General features: G+C 38.4%; 3 protein-coding genes across 3 annotated transcripts in view; 2 read left to right on the top strand and 1 right to left on the bottom strand.

The window, feature by feature from the left end:
- stx8 (syntaxin 8) overlaps positions 1-4,797 on the bottom strand; it is a 47,770-nt gene extending 42,973 nt beyond the window's left edge. Inside the window, exons 1-4 of the mRNA XM_085277251.1 lie at positions 4,660-4,797; positions 3,283-3,382; positions 3,092-3,186; positions 2,782-2,892 (exon numbers count right to left, since the gene is read on the bottom strand). Of these exons, the coding sequence (XP_085133377.1) occupies positions 2,782-2,892; positions 3,092-3,186; positions 3,283-3,382; positions 4,660-4,676 (323 nt within the window). The 5' untranslated portion in view covers positions 4,677-4,797. The remainder of the gene's footprint in view (positions 1-2,781; positions 2,893-3,091; positions 3,187-3,282; positions 3,383-4,659) is intronic.
- A 2,399-nt stretch (positions 4,798-7,196) lies between these two features.
- LOC146572829 (TBC1 domain family member 24-like) lies at positions 7,197-11,607 on the top strand. Its single transcript, XM_085277244.1, has 11 exons — positions 7,197-7,399; positions 7,565-7,779; positions 7,897-8,158; positions 8,258-8,374; positions 8,615-9,031; positions 9,184-9,423; positions 9,567-9,722; positions 10,123-10,186; positions 10,339-10,437; positions 10,570-10,858; positions 10,966-11,607. The coding sequence occupies exons 1-11, from the start codon at positions 7,197-7,199 to the stop codon at positions 11,139-11,141; spliced, it is 2,238 nt and encodes a 745-aa protein (XP_085133370.1). The 3' UTR covers positions 11,142-11,607.
- An 826-nt stretch (positions 11,608-12,433) lies between these two features.
- LOC146572828 (uncharacterized) lies at positions 12,434-18,751 on the top strand. The gene is made up of 3 exons (XM_085277247.1): positions 12,434-12,948; positions 14,955-15,012; positions 16,745-18,751. The coding sequence occupies exons 2-3, from the start codon at positions 14,964-14,966 to the stop codon at positions 17,869-17,871; spliced, it is 1,176 nt and encodes a 391-aa protein (XP_085133373.1). The 5' UTR covers positions 12,434-12,948; positions 14,955-14,963; the 3' UTR covers positions 17,872-18,751.

Raw genomic sequence — 18,751 nt, 5'->3', positions numbered from 1 at the left:
AGTGAGGCTGGTTTTAATTGCGTCTCTTCAGCGCTGTCTGTTGGTCAAACCCAACATAAAGGACCTGAACCACATACAGCTTTACCAGAAATCAAGACAGAAACTGATAATTTGACTGTACTTAATTTTAAGTATTTGCTGTTTTATCAACCTTTCAAACCCAGATGAAAGCAGCTTGCTTTTTTTGCACAACTAACACAGAACACTACTTTTATCATACCCCCATTCACAGTCTGCTGACTGCTTCAAGTCACCTCTGAAGTAGCCACTAAAGTGCTATTAAGGCTATTCACAATGCAGGCAGGCAGAGGCTGATACAATCTGAAAAGAGGGTGAGACAAGGCATTTAGTCTAATCTCTCCAACAGGTTTGATTACTCTGAGACTATGTGCCAGGCTTCCACTTCCTCCATGCAAGTGTTTTGTGTGAAAATCCAATTAACAAGTCAGCAGGGAGCGCCAGAATCAGTCAAGTGGATCTCTTGGTACCCACAAAACACAGACTGCCACTGCAGAAGCCCGAACATCCCATTAAGGACTGAGTGACTTAGACAGGTGAGATTTAACTACTTCCAGCTATTTCCACTGCAATAAAATACAATGGAAAGGTTCAGGCATAACAGTGGGAAGATGGATCCATGGGCCAGCAGGGTTAACGCAGGCTTCAAAATAGCCGCCTTCTTAGTCTGAAATGGAGATGCTTGGAATATATTGTTTTGGGGATGGATTAAAGTGTCCCTTTGGCAATGTTGTTCTACTTTTTTTCTATCCAAAGTTCTCACAAAAAAAGAGTTTAAAAAAAATCAGCTTAGATTATCCAGGCATGTCCAAATCTACTCCTTCCCACATTCCGTCCTCAGAGACCACACAGTGGGAATGGATCCTACCCACAAATCCAAATTACCCACCACATATCACCATTAAATTTAGGTCTCATTGAGCAAACCAAAAGCCATATGACCACATAATTACAGTTTGCCGAGCTAATTTACTAGCAAATCTTATTGGAGTTTTTTTTTATTTTCAGAGCCTTTTATGTAATTGGGTGTGTGGTCTGTAAAAAGATGAAAGCCAGTGCAAAGCACCACTAAGCAGATCAATCACAAAACCAAAGCTTGTGAAAGATATCAGAGAAAGGCAGTCCCATCAAGGCATCAGCACACAGGTTCTCTAAAGTCTATTGAGCTGATGAAACTGAGAAACTTTGTTCTCGTATTTTGGTATTTTAGCTACTTGTCAAAAAAATAAATAAAATTAAATACCACCACAATAAAGCGTGCTGTACCAGGGATGCAACTAAAAAACAGCCATGAGAAGCCAGGGAAAGTTAACAACATAACCTCATCTCTTCCTGTTAAAGTAAATATCACCTGGCCCACACCAGTTAAAATCTTACACAAAATAATGACTCTACCTAAAGATTTGCTAGTTATCATGTCTGCCTCACAGCACTGTCAACCTACAATGGTGTAAAACAGTGGTTCCTTAAAACCACAAGACGAGGCAGTCTCACAGAATGAGGCAATCCCCTGAGACTCCCATGTTAGGGGGCCCGACTTCAGCAATGAAATATATACTTAAAGCCTGGTACAAATCATTTTCAATGTAATCTTTGTATATTATTAGCGAATTTCCTAGGAAGAGTAAGGGGAGGGGCATATTAGGAGACAGTGAGAGAGAAGGAAAGCAAGAGGACGAAGGTAAGAGCATGGTTTGGACATGTGCAGAAAAGTGATATTGGATATACTGGACAAAGGATGTTGAAGATGGAGCTGCCAGGCAGGGGTAAGAGAGGAAGGCCTAAGAGGAGATTCACAGATGCTGAAGGAGGACATGCAAACAGTTGGTGAGACTGAAAGAATGAAAGTGTGAGATGGAGGCACATGATCTCTGTGGAGACTCCTAAAGGCAGAACCTCACAGAAGTATCTGACAGGTATATGTGACAGCTTTGTGCAATGGCGCCATACAGATGTAGCTTGCTAAATAGCAATGGCCAAAATATCATTGAGGATTTATAATATGGAATCCATGACATCCATGTATATCTTTTATATACAGTGGTGGTATCAAGCTCTTTCCGTAACTAGCAGAATACGCTGTGTAAGTATACAGTATAGAGTACACTATGTCAATTGCTAGTAATAAACTTGCTCTTTCTGTTTCCATCATTTGCGCGTGAGTGCGTGCCAAATGTGTAATCAACAGTGCAAAGCAAGCAAATCCATTAACGAAAAAGAATTAGCTATGAACTTAAGCACCCTGTCAAAATGGTAGGCACACAGACTTTCCTCCGAGTGACAGCACCAGGGGAGGTCATACAGGATGTACAAAGACTCGCTGAAAGTTAGTGACCGGTGGCATATCATCAAAGCAGAGACCAGAGCCTATGACCTCTCAGGTCAAGAACACAGACAAGAGAATGAGGATTCATTATTTGTAATTGGGCAACCAGAGGTGGAAATTGTACTAAAAAAACTCTCAAAGAGGACAAGTTACAAAATGAAAGGCAGCGTGATCTGAGCAGGATGTTCATCAATCAGTGATGCTTGGTTTGCTTCTTCTGACACTGACCGAGAAGTGACAGAAATTTTCGGTGAACAAATATTCCAAAGTGGGCGGAGAAGTAAATAAAGTACTACGTCAAGCACTACTGTGATCAAAATATGTTAAGATAAAATGAGATCTTTGAAAGCGGGACAATATGTGATTAGTGATTTTTGCACTATTCACTTTCTTAACCCTTTATCCCGTTTATAATAACTTAACATGCCTAATGTTACCTGGAGGGTTCAGACTCTGTAATATCGCCCTTGAAAGTTGCATTTAGCTGCTTCTCTCTGGTTAGCAGGTCATCAATGAGATTCTGCCTCCTGTCAGCTTCAGACTGCATTCTGATGAGGTCATGATAAGGTCACACAAAAAATTTGCAATGCTTTAACCACTTTTGATGAGCAGGGACAAGTTATGTTTCTAAAACTTAAGCGTGTTGCATTATTGAGGTCATTTTCTAAGCACTCTAATGCCCCCTATTGGAACACCTCTGCCAATGTAAGCAAAGCAGGCTCTTCACAGTTCCAAACTGAAGGATACATGCGGCGAGACGAGGATGCCCGCAACAAACCCTCCTTGAGCTGAGTGATATTTTGTTTCAGCTTCTGAAGTGAAGCCCGTAGCGTCATGTTTATCTGAAAAGACAGAAGATAAGCTCACTACTAAGAACAATCAACAAGACAATAGGAATGTGAAGGCAATACTATTGTAATTATGAGGTAAGAGGCTACCTTTGCAGGGTTCCCCCCCGTTCTCTGTTGTCTGTTCCGTTCATGGATGTTTTCAGCTATTTCCTGTGCCAAGCGGCAAGTGGCATCGTAATTTTGTAACCTGCAAATGAAAAACGAGAATTAAAAACTTGAACTGCAACATCATCAAGTAGCCAAAGATGAAGTAGCAAAACTAAGATTAAAACTAAGCATTTTAATATAATCATGGATTTCATATATTTATTTTTTATAGTACTTTTCATTACAAGTAAACTTTGTGTGTTTAATATAAAAGATAAAAAACATGATGCTTTGTGTAATGGTTGTATTACTCCAAAACCAAACTGAATTTAAACTTTCGATCAACATCCTCACAGTGTAACAAATGTTGCTTGGCTGAGAAGTCATTCGCAAATCTTTTTGGGTCCCTGCGTCAATATTGCACAGAATTTTTTCCCCCACACACTGGGCTAAGAAGATGTTACCTGTTACACAAATGGAAGAACTGCATATGCATATATAACAGATACTCAGGAGACGGGGGCCTTTCCATCAATGATAAATACCTCTACTTTTGAACTGACACAAGAGGATGTGGAATTTTCTTTATATATCTTGATTATGCTTCCTTAATATCAATACTGTTGTGAAAGTCAGAATGTCTTTGATGAAAAAGTGTTTGCCCCCTTTCCTGATTTTTATTTTTATTAATTTTTTTGCATATTTGTCACTCAGGTTTCAGATCACTAAACAGATGCACTGTATTTTAGTTTCGGGCAACTTCTTGTTTGAACCTTTTTTTGTGTGTAGGATGTAGCAAATGAAAAATAAATAAATAAAATATTTCTAAACTTAAAATGTATATTTTAATCATGAAAATAATGATTAAAGCATAAAACTGTGCAAACTAAAAATTAACCTATTGAACAATGGATCAAGTGAAGACTTTGGATGACGTATTGCCTTAATCGAAAAGCATGAGCTAAATGGCTATCAGAATCATTGTTATTAAATATTATTATTTAATATTACTGTAGCTTATAAAGCGTCAGAAACGCAGCACAAGCTTTGGTTTTATCATGTGACATTTTTAGCATTCCTTTTCCCCCATTCTCTAACGCTATTTGATTTGCTGTTATAAGTAGACCTGACGACGACGACAACAACAACAAATTGTTTTCTAATCCGAATCTAAAACCACCAAGCTACTTCCCGACACACGAAGCGATTACTTTTTAATCACGAAACAAAAATACATGTTATTTTATTTGGCTAATCTTCGTAGCTACCACTTTCGCTAGCTATATTCAAAGTAGTTACAATGCGTAGAAATAATATTTGTTGTCCTTAAAAATACGTCTGAGTCATTTTACTTTTGCATTCAAGACAATGACTTACCAGGCGTCCTGAGACATTATGATAAAAGTCAGCTATTAACCCAAGTTTGAACTACCTATCCGGCTGTAATCACCAGCAGCCTGCTTCTTGTTTTGACGAAACGTCACTACGGTAGGCGACAGGGACATATTTCCCAGGACTTCTACAGAGTGCGCATTGTAATAGCATAATGCTGCCCTCTATGGGTTAGGATTTGCTGTTAATTTTTGACTCACAGGTCAGTTAAAGTGTAGAAATTTCAGGGCTGCTCGACTAACTATTTGGGAATTTCAAACGAAAAAAAAAACACTTCAAGCAGAAATAAAGACTCATGGGAAAGCCTTAGACATGGATGACCTACAGTAAAATATAATTTAATATAATTATAAGATGTGATTTCAATTTTCCAAATTTAAAAAAAATCTGGATGTGTGCCTATGACTTTTAGATTGAGCTGCCTCAGCCTAGTCAAAACAACATTATGTTTATCATCAGCCTCTCTCTCCTTTGACTAAGTGCCTATTCCTCTTTCCAGTGTTTCCCTGTTCAATCTCTGTTTTTTCCTTGCAAATGCTGATTGATTCACTTTTGTTCTAGCAGAGTTCTCAGTTAATCATAGCTTCCTTGACAACAATGTCTTATCCAACTTATCATAAATGTAGTAGTTCTTTTATTCATTAGAACAACCAAGGATAAATGTTTTTGTTTATAATCTATCAGACCAGATCCAACTGTTTTATTACAATAAGGAGAGCGAGATTCTTATTCTTACCTATAAATTCCCAATAATCCTCCAAAAAACACTCCAAAGAAGCTGCATATAGCAGGGGAGGGGGGGGGGGGGATGTTTTTAATTTATTTATTTTTATTTTGCTTTTCATACATTCAAACACCAAGAAATGGGAAGATCTTGATACAGCAGCAATATAAAAAGATTTGAAGGATACCTTTCCTCTTGAAGCCAAAGGCCACAAAGTTCCTTTTAGACATGGACATTTTTGATTGTCATTAACCATTCCACTGTCAAAATTTTCCACTCTTCCAGCAGAAACCACCCCCATGGTCTTGGTTTTACAGAAAACAAGTGAAGGCTGCTTAAAATGAGTTTTTTTATGCAAGTTAAAGCCAGAATAGTCTAATAGTAAACTTTTGAAAGAACAGCATTTCATTTCACAAGTCTATAAATCTTTCATAAAACTTGTACAGACACATTATTATGAGTGACTCTCAAAGATGAAAACAAATGACAGCAGTAATCATTTAAACACAACTTTGAATCGCTTTTAAAGGCTTACAGAAATAGTAGCTAAAAATCTTTCTCCTAAATACTTAAAACAGACCTGCAAAAGCAACTTACATAAACATCCAAGTAAAAAAAATCTACAACTGTTACCACAAAATTTATAAAACATCAACAATATTGTAATGATAGTCAACATCAAACACCAAAGTGATACGTGTTCATGCTTAGTTTGTTATTTTTACCCTGCAGTAATTTTCTTCTTCTGTACAGAGATGTAGGAAATATGTCAGCCTTAAGAAGAGAAATGCACTTTTGATTGGAGTGTAAGAGTGGCACCATGCATGTAATCTTCTAAGTGACTCGTCACTTTTGTAAACAGCAGCAAGGCACAACAAAGGAAGAAACACCACCTGCTAATTTACACAGTCTATGTCACAATATGGCAAGATTATTCAGTTTGAAGGACAAATGTATTTCTGCTCTGTTCATTTCTCATACGACACAGGTGTTAAATCTATGCTTATTTAAAAGATGTTGTTTTTTTCACATCTGATAATCTGAGAAAAAACATCATGCATGTTTTTTGGCAAGGAAAGTTTCAGAGTTTGTTTTTCAAGTCCATTCCATTATGTGCCGACACATAGAGTAAGTACTTGTAGAGGTTTTATGTTTTATACCCAAACAACGGTTGTGTTTAGATGAAAATATGTTGTGTTCAATAATAGTCTTTGGAAGATTTCTTGGAATAGATTCTACTGGCATTTCAATGCTTGAAGTATGTGAAGTAATTTCAAAGAAAAAGCCATGTCTAGGACATAATTGCTCTCTTATTTCTGAACATGTTGACAAGAGCAAACCATTTCAAAGACTTTCAAGGAATGTGATGTTCAGTGTTCAAATACATTTTGGTCTCGTAAGCAATTTAATTAAATTTATTGTGAAATCCTGATAGTTGCACATTTTTAAAACAGATTTGTTTTTTTGTTTGTGTGTGTGTGTGTGTGTGTGTGTGTGGGGGGGGGGGGTCAGCTATGTGATCTGGAAATGTAAGGTCTTGTTTTATGATTCTGATCATGGGGGCACTTGGGTTCCAGACACTGATTGCTTCTCAGAAAGACACAGTGCCAAAGATATAACCGGTAAAACAATGGAACTTTTCACTTTCAGTGCCTGAATTCACCAACAACAAACCATGTAGAGCTCACATGACCAAAGCCCACAGGCCTATATAAAGCCCGGATCCTCAGATTGTGCAGCTAGCAACAGGAGAAACATTACCTTCTAACCTATTTTTCAAGGAATAATAGGAATTGAGATGATTCATGTTTCACGGACACCAGAATTCTTCAATTGTGGAAACATGAATTTATTCCCAGACGCATTCTCTGACCACAATCTGGAATCTATGGCTAGTAGCAGAACCAGACAAAGGTCTCACTCCTATTACAATGCAGAGGGGAAAAAGCCTTGTGGTGTGGACACACAGAAAGAAGAAACCTGTTTAAGACCTCGATCTAGGTGTGTATTCATAATTAACTATGCTTTTACTCTTATATTATCAAAATTAGGTTACTGGCCAGATAACCAAATACTTCTAATTAACCAGATTTGTGGGGGGGTTTTTCTCTTCTGACTTGAATTACTGAACTACATAATTAATATTGAATTGAATGTCTTTAAAAGGTCTTTTTACAGTTATGAGACATCGGAGTTATGCTCAGAAGATGACATAAGACACTTTACAACCTCCCCTACGTCAAAACAGATGCAAAGCTCACTGCCAAAGTATCAAGCAACCAAAAAGGAGGAAAGAGACGGGAATGTGTCGGTTGTTGAGTTCACCTCTACGAAGTCAAAGCATAAACCAAACAAGCAATCACCCTCTAGAGAAACTTGTGGTAGTGAAATAATGTTTTTAAAGTTGGATATGGATTTTAAAAGCAAAATAAATAAAATAAAAATCTACAATAATAATAATAATAATAATAAAGTTACATGTGTATGTTTTGGCTCAGGCAGTAAATGCCATCTCAAGCAAGTTTCCATGATGACCATCTCTGAAGCAGACAACTGGGAGATTTGTTCCAGCTCTGGGATGAAGTATGGGCAGTTTGTGGACTGGGAGAAAATTGATCCTGAAGCTGCAAAGAAATATCAACAAATCCTACGGAGTGAGCACCAGCAGCTTAAAACTATGGCTCGGGAAGGATTTTGGGCCATGCCACACACACTAAGGGCCAAAGCTTATTATCACATCATCCACAGCATCAATTCTATGTATGTGTTTGTGGCAAGTAATGGAACCACTGTGAGCATTTTTACTGAAATCTGCTTGAACCAAATTTTTGACTGTGTATTGATTTTATATATCTGCAGAAGGGCTGTCACTCCAGACAGAGATGTCTACTATGAACTGACTAAGAAGCTATTTGGAGAACAAAAACATAGTAGCCACCCAGTGCCGAAGTATATGGAAGATGGAGAAATACCAAGGTAATATTTTGTGATACTGCAATCACACTTCATAGCTGACAAACTGTCTTAATGATGAGCTTTTTGTCTAATTGGCATTGATTTTGCTAATTTTGGCTACGTTTATTAAAAGCATCCACAAGACTAGCAACATATATATATACATATATAACAGAAAAAGTTTACATTCTAGTATTATTATACTTCTGCACTGCAGTAAATGTGACCAAATCGGTCATTGCTTCCTCTGTTCTTTTCCAGATACTGTCTCAACAAAGCAGGCCTGAATTCTGCAAAAAAAGTTCTTCTTTGCCTCGGAAAATACTTCATAGACATGAACTTCTGCCCCATTCTACCCGCCCTGGTCTCCCTCATCCTCCACTTCAGCGAGGATGAAGCTGAATGTTTCTACAGTGTGTCCCGACTTATCTGCTACAATGATCCCAACAAGCGCTACATTGACCAGACTTTCCTCACCTACCGTGCGTCCTGTATGACCTTTGGAGACCTTGCCAACAAATGCTGCAGAGGCATTCGCAAGCTGATAGCCAGCTCCCACCAGAACCTGTTTGAGTTTTACTCTGACTGGATCATGTGGATATTTGCTGACCTTCCGTTCACATATGCCATTAGAGTTCTAGACGTCTACCTACTGGAGGGCTACAAGGTCCTCTACAGGTTTGTTACTGCTGCCGCATTTCAACAAATAAACAAAAAAACTTAGTCCTAAATATGTCATTTCTTCTGCCATATCAGTTACTCTGAGAAAAAAAAACCAAACATACAGACAAAACAATTCAATAAATGTGTTTCATAATTATTCTTTGTAGGGTTGCTCTGGCTTTGCTTGACCTCTATAAAGTATCAGTGTCATCTCGAGTGGCAGATGTGGAAGACTTCAGAACAGACATGAAAAGATTTGTGCAAAATGTAGCTCGCCACTGCACGGCTGAGAAGCTCCTAGAAAGAGCCTTCAAGATTTCAGTACCCACAAGGAGAGACCTTAACCTACTGTTCACTACCAATAAAGAGTCACTCATACTAAAAGGTGTCAGCATAGACCAGAAAAGGTGGGTTAATACTGACATTGTCATGAATCAGATGACGAATGGTATATTTGTATGTAATAAAGGATTAATATACACAAACTTAGTAGTATTGAATATTCCATTCCAACTAATATGAACCCTGTTTTCACATATGTTTCCAAAAGGCTACCAGTAGAGACAGTGGATTTCAACAACTTTCGTTCCAGTGTTGTAACAGGGACGGAGATGAGAGTCATCTGGGCCTGGATACCTGAGCGCTTTGCCCTCTTCAGTCCCTTCAGGTTGTTCAGCACAGCTGAGCATGAAAGGACTCTTGCTTCGTAAGTAACCTTTGTTCTGCGCTTCAGTCCCACTCGGCAACTACCTAAAAAAAGAGGCGTGAATCATGTAGAGGAGTATTTATATCATATCGCAATAGCTTTAATAGTGTTTACTTTGTATCAAATTAATATCTGTTGAACTTCGCGTCCCTGCAGTGAAAAACAATTTTCTTTTGTAACCGTCAGCAGGTGTGTTTTTACTATCAACATTTAGAGACAAATACTGTTTTTTTCCCCCTGCGTTTAAACAGTGCTAAAACTTCTCTCTGATTTAACATGAAATTTAAATAAAATAGGTCTTTGCTCTTGAGGGGCAATTGTATGCCAGTTTGGCATGTATATAATGTTGTTGTGCATTTATAAAAACAAAAGGTGTTTTGTATATTTTTATTTCATACAGATTCTATTCACATGTGGAGGGACATGAACCATCTGTCATGATTATTAAATCTGTGGATGAAGAGGTAAAACTATAAAATAATCAATATTAGGATACATTTTATTTAACATGTTAAATGAGCCTCAGAATTGATCCTTATGCTTCTATAATGGTGAGATTTAGCCGACGCAGTAAGTTTTGTATGCCATTGACATGATGTAATTTCTCTTATCTTAGGTATTTGGTGCCTTCTTGTCAACTGATGTAGCAGAAAGAAGAAAACAAGACTCAGAGGAACTTGTATACTTTGGAACTGGGGAGTGTTTAGTTTTCACGGTGAGCTTTCTTCTTGTTGAATTCAACTTACCTTAGATTTAGATTGACCATGTATGGGTTTCTTTATGTTAATATAGAGCAATGCCTTTGACACTGCAAGGCGTCAAACAAGATTTGTGATTACTGTTTCAGCTCCGTCCCAACATGGAGCTCTACCAGAGATCTATGGTCAATATTATGAGCCCAAGAGCGTCTCCTGAGAAACTTCGAGGCAGTATTAGTGCTTCCCCTCAGGCGTCAACTAATGGCAACATCCCCTCCAGCACAACTCTGACCTGTCCTGCTGAGACACTGCAAAATCCCAGCTATCTGATGGTCACTGCACCAGTGGAGGAATCCATGTCTGCTAAACAGCCCAAGAGGCCTAAGGAGCAAGAGGCCTCCAAGTTCATAGCAGGCGATGACAATCGGCTTATTATTGGTGTGTTAGTGAAACATACAATAGATTGGCCTTTGAAGGAACCTTTAATATATTGTGTGACAGGGAAGCTGCGAGTACTCTGCTCATATCTATGTGTCTTCTTTCAGGTGGTGATGGAGGTCATGCTCTCTGCCTGCAAAGAGACCTACAAGGGGGTTACACAGAGCCGTGTGAAACTTTTAAGAGCATTGCACTCTGCAAGAGAGACTTCAAGATCCAGTCCCTGGAAGTGTGGGGCATCCAGAACTCCATTTCCATTTCTCATTGTTTTCCTTCTAAGTGAGTTAGAGAAAACAGCACTGACTATTTTTGGTAAAGACTGAAAGAGTTTTTCCTTCAAAGAATTTGGGTGATTTTGATTGATATGCAGCTTACAGACATTTCACACTTGTCCTGTGAAATGCTAAATTGTGTATTTTTTTTTGTATAGTTAGGTGAGATTTATTTTGTTAATCAAAGTTTATTTGTACAGATCTGGGTCACATACAATGTCTTAGTGAACGTTACAATCCAGGAAAACAAAGCTTGTAATCTCAGGGCAGCTCCGAAGGAACACAATGACGCTCGTTTTGGTGCATATACTCACTTTTCTGTGATGAATCGAGGATAACTAGTTTTATAATACTCTGTAATAACTAAAGCACTACATTCACTAAAGGATAATATTTGTAAACACGCTGTTAAAATTGCAACTGCATCTGGTTTTAATTGGGAAAACACTAACCTGCAGTATTTTATAAGATCTATGTCCACTGTTAAATTGTATATTTTGATTGTGCAGTTTATTTAGATTTGATGTACAGTTGTACAAAACATCCCTTTTAAAATCCTTTATTTGCTATTCCTCTCAGTTAAGTAATTTATTCAGATAAGTGTTTTATTATTAACATGGCTGCATTTGTAATGGGATTGAAAGCAAATAACGTTTTTTAGTTATTTATTTATTTATTTTTTACTTAAGTCTTTTACTTAACATTGTCAGCATTCCTGTTAAAAAAACGAATCCTCTTTTGCTCCTCTTACAACATTTATACTTTAAAAAGAAAAAGAAATTCTGCTTTAAAGCTCCTTTACTTATATTCGCAAAATGATCTGTATATTATATCGTTTCTACCTGCAAAGATTATTTCTTAACATTAAGAAACTTGCTGAAGCTAGTCTCTGTAGCTTTATGGAACCATTTGGAGTGACATGCGAAAGGAGTGGATTACGTTTTCTTTGTTTAGTGATAACAGAAAAAAAAGAAAAAAAAACTCTACTAAAGATAGATATAATGTAAAAAAAAAACTCAAGATGTCTGGTTGCCCTTATATCCATTTTGGAGAACCTTTGGTATTTGTGTTCATTTAGCTTCAACAACCTGTTTTTGTTGTATAAATAAATGTAATGAAATCAAAACAATAATAATTTTTAAAAAAAGAAAAGAAAGAAAGAAAGAAAAAAGAAAGAAAGAAAGAAAGAAAGAAAGAAAGAAAGAAAGAAAGAAAGAAAGAAAGAATAGGAAACGATGGCTCTCAACGTCAACATTTACCACGATCTGAGCGAGCCCCTGCTGGACATCTGACTGAACCGCAAATCTGTTAACCGCAAAGAAAAAGCACCGGTTCTTGAAAGTACGTGAGCAGTTGAAGGCACCATGCAAGAGAAAGAGCATCAACCCCAAATTGCTGCGCCGTGTTTAGCAGTCCGTTGCTTACTATGATGGGGCTTATGGTCATCTTCTTATGGCTACCAGTGCATCATGGAGTTAAGGGAAATGAAATGACAGAAGGAAAAGCAAAGGAAGCTACAAAGAGACCGTTGATGGATATGGATATCAGTGTTAGTAGGACCGACATTGAGAACAGAATAAGGCACAAAAATGAAAGAAATGTGACAAAAGCAATGGGAGGAGGAGATGAAAGAGCGATGGTTTAACAAAACAAAAAGGAAAATATGAGAAATGAGAAGCACAGGAAGCAGAATTTCGGTCCACACGCCATACCAGTTGGTGGCGTAATGCATATAAAGAAGAAGAAGCAGTCCGCGGCTACGAGCTGTCCTTTCACGCGAAGAAGTTTTCGGTTAAAACTCTGTGGATAGAGGACGTGGTAAGCGTTCTCTTTTACGGATTATTAGAGAAGTGGGCCTGAATCTTGTTTACGCCTCCGAGGCTGTGCTGCGTGGTTAGCTACAACGTTAGCGACAGTAGCTAGCAAACGTTGTAAAAGTGCGGCTGTTGTGTTTGTATTTGTATACCGTTGTGACAATGCGTTAACACTACCCTCGAGTTTAATTATAACCCCTTATCGACAATCGTTAACCACGCCGGTGTCGGTTTCGCTGCAAGTGGACGGGTTAATGCTCGAGCGGCCACACAAACATTCTAGCAAATCTGTGCAAAAGCACAGATATTTTTTTTTGTAGAGGTAAATAAACAACATGTTAGCTTTCAGAACCAGCACTGACCACTTTCAGTTTCACGTGCATCTTTAAGTTTAGTTTGAGGATATTGATACATACTTTGAGCGTTAAGGGTTGTTTAGTGTTGTTTTCCTTCCACCGTCTTGATACAGACACTGGGTGTGTGCAGCACACTGGACTGTTTAACCCACTGCATACATGCTGCTTATCTCTTATGCTGCTCATGTTTTAGATGGCATGCTCAAAATTTTGGCGTGAACAAAATGCAAGCACGGACCAACTAATAGTGACTAGTAGTGCCACACTCTACCTGAGTATTTTTGATGCTGTAATGTAGTTAAGGGGTGTTTCCAGCTAGTGCTTTCTGTTTGTGCTAGGAGGGGGCAGTTCGTAATACAATTGGAGTTTTAAAAAAAATGGTACTAGCAAGGCAAGGTGTACCTGATAAAGTGTGTGGTGAATGTAGATTTGACGTAATTTAGCGATAGTATCTGTTTTGCATAGTTTGCCCACCACTGATAAGAAGATCTATTTTTTTGTTTTTGTTTTTTGTAGAATTGTAAAATTTCCCCCCAAACTTCCAACCAACTAATCATTAGTTAACCACATAAACAAGTCACAGCCAGTTAGTCAGGAAGGTCCAATTAAATACAATAAAGTGTTTCTGATGCCTATGTTTTTACAAACTCAAACACCAAATCACTTGGATTTCAAGTGGGATAACTTCAGTTCAATTAAATTTTATTTATATAGCGCCAAATCACAACAACAGTCTCCTCAAGGCGCTTTGTATTGTAAGGGACACCCTACAATAATCAAATGACCCTTTGTGAGCAAGCATTCCTGACAGTGGGAAGGAAAAACTCCATTTTAACAGGAAGAAACCTCTTGCAGAACCAGGCTCAGGGAGGGGCGGCCATGTGCTGCGACCGGTTGGGGTGAAGGAAGACAGGATGAAAGACATTCTGTGGAAAAGAGCCAGAGATTAATAACAAGTGTGATTCAGCAGATAGGTCTATTAACACATGTTGAGTGAGAAATGTGACTGATAAGGAAATACTCAATGCACCATGGGAATCCCCCAGCAGTCTACACCTATTGCAGCATAACTAAGGGAGGATTCAGGGTCACCTGATCCAGCCCTAACTATATACTTTAGCAAAAAGGAAAGTTTTAAGCCTAATCTTAAAAGTAGAAATAGTGTCTGTCTCCCAAATCAAACTGGAAGCTGGTTCCACAGATGAGGGGCCTGAAAATTGAAGGCTCTTCCTCTCATTCTACTTTTAAATACTCTAGGAACAACATGTAAGCCTGTAGTGCTAGAGCGAAGTGCTCTAATGGGGTGATATGGTACTACAAGGTCATTAAGATCAGATGGGACCTGATTATTTAAGACCTTGTATGTGAGGAGCAGGATTTTGAATTCAATTCTGGATTTAACAGGGATAACTTGACAGTTGTTCATCTGAAATAGCTCTCCATTAAGACTTTTATATTAGCTGTATCAATGCTTATTGTTCCCTTTCCACATCAGTTTTGTTTGAATTTCCCTGGATGTGTCTAATGAGTCCTTTTGGTCTCAGACATTAGCTACAGTACGAGTTTGCATCGTGGAAACTGTAATAGTAAATGTCCAATATGTAGATATATTGTGTATTTGTTCCTTAACTGTTTATGGGTTGTACATCAACAGGCTGCAGCAATGGGCCCAGATACCACACCTGTCCCTAAAACAGAATCTGCGGAGGAAAGTATGTATTGAGGGTATTTTGCATGTTTCTCCCCTTTTGATCAAAATTTGTGTAATAAATAAGTTCACTTTTTTAGTTCTAAAAAGCCTGGTTCCTTATCCAACTGAATTCGGTGGCATACAGTGCATGTGGAACAGAACAGAACTAAGCTCCACTGAACATGAATTACATATGTGTAATAGGGCTGGGCCATATTATACCGTTCACGGTAATACCGGTATAATGTTAGGCAACGATAGGAAAATGAAATATCACAATAGAATATGAGTAAAACGCGCATGCGCAGTGCCTTTGTTTTCATACGCACATGGCCGATTGTTGAGTGAAACAGATGAACCAGAATTGGTTTGTAAAAATGGTGCAACTTCAGTGATGTGGAACTGGTTTGGTGTTTGTCCATCAGATACACGACAAAGCACATTTTTTTGCAGAACATGCAAGCGGCTGTCGTTATTGTCGTATTTGTTGGACTAAGATGCTCTTAAATCTGGGAGTAATCTGGGTACTAAACTCTGTATTCTTCTGGTCAAACGAACACTGCAGCATCACTTAGAGTTAAAAACTGTCTAAATTATTTCATCTTTAATAAAACGATCAGCATTGCTGCTTTACCAGGTGTAACTATGAAGTTTAACTTCCAGGCATCCATGAAAACAAAATTTATTACATTTAACGGAGTTAGAAGCTAGCAGGAAGCTAGCGGAAGTTAGCTCGCTAGTTTCGCTAGTTACCTAAGCATGATATAGCACGTTCTGACTGAGAGATTTCTGAAAAAGATCAAACGTACAGCTCTGCTATCACTTCCAACATAAATGAAGACAGGAAACTAAACAGCAGTGACGTTTGTAGGGTTACTGAAGTTGGGCTAGCTGGTATATAATGATGTGCTACGTGATCGCTAGCGACACAGCTATGTTAGCATAACATAAACAGTGAAGCTGGAGGACGAACACTAACACTTTTCCACTTATAAAAATTAACGTGAAGGTTCCTGATAGTTAGAGACAAATGCAATCGCATGGCAGGATGCTGTAAACGGACCAAACTAAAGTCAGGAGAACAACTGAGATAATCCATCCACAATACGAGGTTAGTCATTAATATGCTGCAACAACATGGGAATAGAGCAACTGCCAGAGAATTCAACATTAATGAATCAATGGTACAGAAGTGGAGGAAGCAAGAAGAATGAGTTTAATAAAGTTTGATTTATCTGACTGCTTTGTTTCGCTTAATGTGCCTTATAATCCCGTGCACCTTATGGTCTGAAAAATACGTACTGCACACTGCAGTTTAATGTTGCAAAGCACCTCTTTTTAACTTCAGTGGATATTATACATGGTTATGCTCAGGATATGTCAGCCCATTTCTACTGGAAATGCCTTTTGGTTAAACTTTCAGCAAGGAATTTGCATTTGCACTGTTACATTTTTATAAAGCTTTAATGTACATAAAAACCAGCTTCTTGTTTACGTGAAAATAAATGGAAGGTTGTCTTTTTGCGCTAGTAATGTTGTGGAGTTGTATTTTCTCTCGCATCAATTATATCGTCAGTTATATTGTTATCGCAAATTTTCAAATATGTATCGTGATAAATATTTTTGGCCATATCGCCCTGCTCTAATGTGTAACATGGTAAAAGTCAATCATTGTGTTTTGCTTACTGAGATTTGCTAAGTCACTTCAGTCAGTAACACACTCAAATTGTGTTTTTAATGTGATTCCTCTTCAGATCCAGAAATAGTGGTGGTGAAGATAATCTCAGACTCAGATTCCAGTGATGCTTCAGTGATCACCGAGCCAGAGAACTCCAAACAGCCACAGAGCAACACATCAGACAAGTGTTACCCTTGCACTGTCTGTGGCAAGATATTTGACAGACCGTCAAAGCTGGAGTGGCATAAACCTGTACACACTAGCAAGCCCAAGACTCTTCATAACTGTGAGCATTGTAATATAAGCTTTACAAAAAAAGAGACGCTGATCCGACACCGGAATTGCCACAGTAGGACTAACAAGCACCCCTGTCCCGACTGTGGAAAAGTGTTCAATAGACCCTCAAGGTTAGAGAGGCATAAACGCACACACACAAAACAACCCAGGGTACCTCATCAGTGTTCATACTGCATGAAGACGTTCAGAAAACTTAACAAACTCATTCGTCACAAGCGTATGCACACTGGAGAGAAGCCTTTCACCTGTTCGGTCTGCGGTAAGGGATTCTCCGAGTCAGGTCACTGCAAAGCACACGAAAAGACACACGAGGAGCAGCCAGAAAAACCTCACAGTTGTGCGGATTGCGGGATGTGTTTCTTCAAGGCCTCGGCGCTTCGTAGACACTTCCTCTCCCACACAGGAGAGAAGCCTTTCAAATGTACCTTATGTGAGAGCTGCTTCTCTCGCTCTGAGGGACTGAAAAGGCACATGAGGAGCCACACAGGGGAAAGACCATACAAATGCATTATCTGTGGCAAGCAGTTTTATTCTCGCCAGGATTTGAATATTCATGGATTGACCCACACAGGGGAGAAGCCACATCTTTGCCCTGTGTGTGGTAAAGGCTTTTCACAGCTGGGCAACATGAAAGAGCATGAACAAAATGTTCATATTAAGTCAGAAAAATATATTTGTAATGATTGTGGAGCAACGTTCTCACGAAATGCGTCACTGACAAAGCATCGGCGGACACATACTGGAGAGAGACCCTATCTGTGCCTCATCTGCGGCTGCAGGTTTAAATGGAGCCATTCTCTCAGCAGACACCGGAGGTCACACGCACACAGACAGATGGCTGGGGACACATCCAAAGAAATACTACGTTTTGAAGGACCTTCAGAGAATCCCGACAGTGTAACGTAAAAGTTGAGTGTTTATTAAAAGCACATTTCCTCTTCATTTAGTTTTGAGAGAGGAAGAAGCTCATTTCTGTTCTATTGACAAGTTATTAAAAGTTCTTGTGATGATTCACCTTTCTGCTTTCATTGCTGACTGTCCACTAAAATTCTTTTTAAAAATCTCAGTTAGGACAGGGCACCAGGTCTGCTCTGTTCACAGTTCACTGTTATGACATGTGGTGTGGTTAGCGTTTAAGAATATTTCATAGTTCTTTACCAAAGGACAAGGAAATACAGTTGCCCTACCAAATGGCTGGAAAGTTTCTCTGGACCTACAGTTATATCAGTACAAAATTTTGTATGGTGCAGTGCAAACCAGGATGTAGCTAAGTATTGCTTCTTTCTGTAGTTTATAAAACAAAGTGTACTTTCTTTACAAAGTAATTGTTACCTAATTTGCCATCATAATAAGTGCCAAATATGCAGATTTAAAAAATTTAAATGAACATAGAACATTGTTAGATTAGATCTAGAACATATATATGATGTAGTTGTGTAAACCAATGATTTTTATCTTGTGCATGATAGCTTACTTTCAATAAAGATACATATTGTCACATACTGCGATTATCTTTGTAGTAATTTCAGACAATAAACGTTCAATGTTTTTATACTGATAATCAGTAAATATGCTGAAATATATTTTAAATAGAAAGTATACCTGGGTTCGAACGGGAGGCTGTTATTGGCTTTAACGGTAAGTTTCTCCCCCCCCCCCAAAAAACTTAAATTAAGTTTCTGATACGACAGCTGAAACGTCTGGAGTGGCACGCTCAGTACTGTACAAAAATTTGTACAGTAAAATCTCTAAAATATATCTTACATATTTTACAAGAACAGGAACG

This window comes from Mchenga conophoros, linkage group LG6 (assembly GCF_057382185.1).
Source record: "Mchenga conophoros isolate Kocher_MC1m ecotype Shallow Benthic linkage group LG6, M_conophoros_male_GT1.1, whole genome shotgun sequence".
NCBI classification, from domain to species: Eukaryota; Metazoa; Chordata; class Actinopteri; order Cichliformes; family Cichlidae; genus Mchenga; species Mchenga conophoros.
The sequence above is the reverse complement of the archived record's forward strand: the minus strand, read 5'-3'. Positions and strand labels throughout refer to the sequence as shown.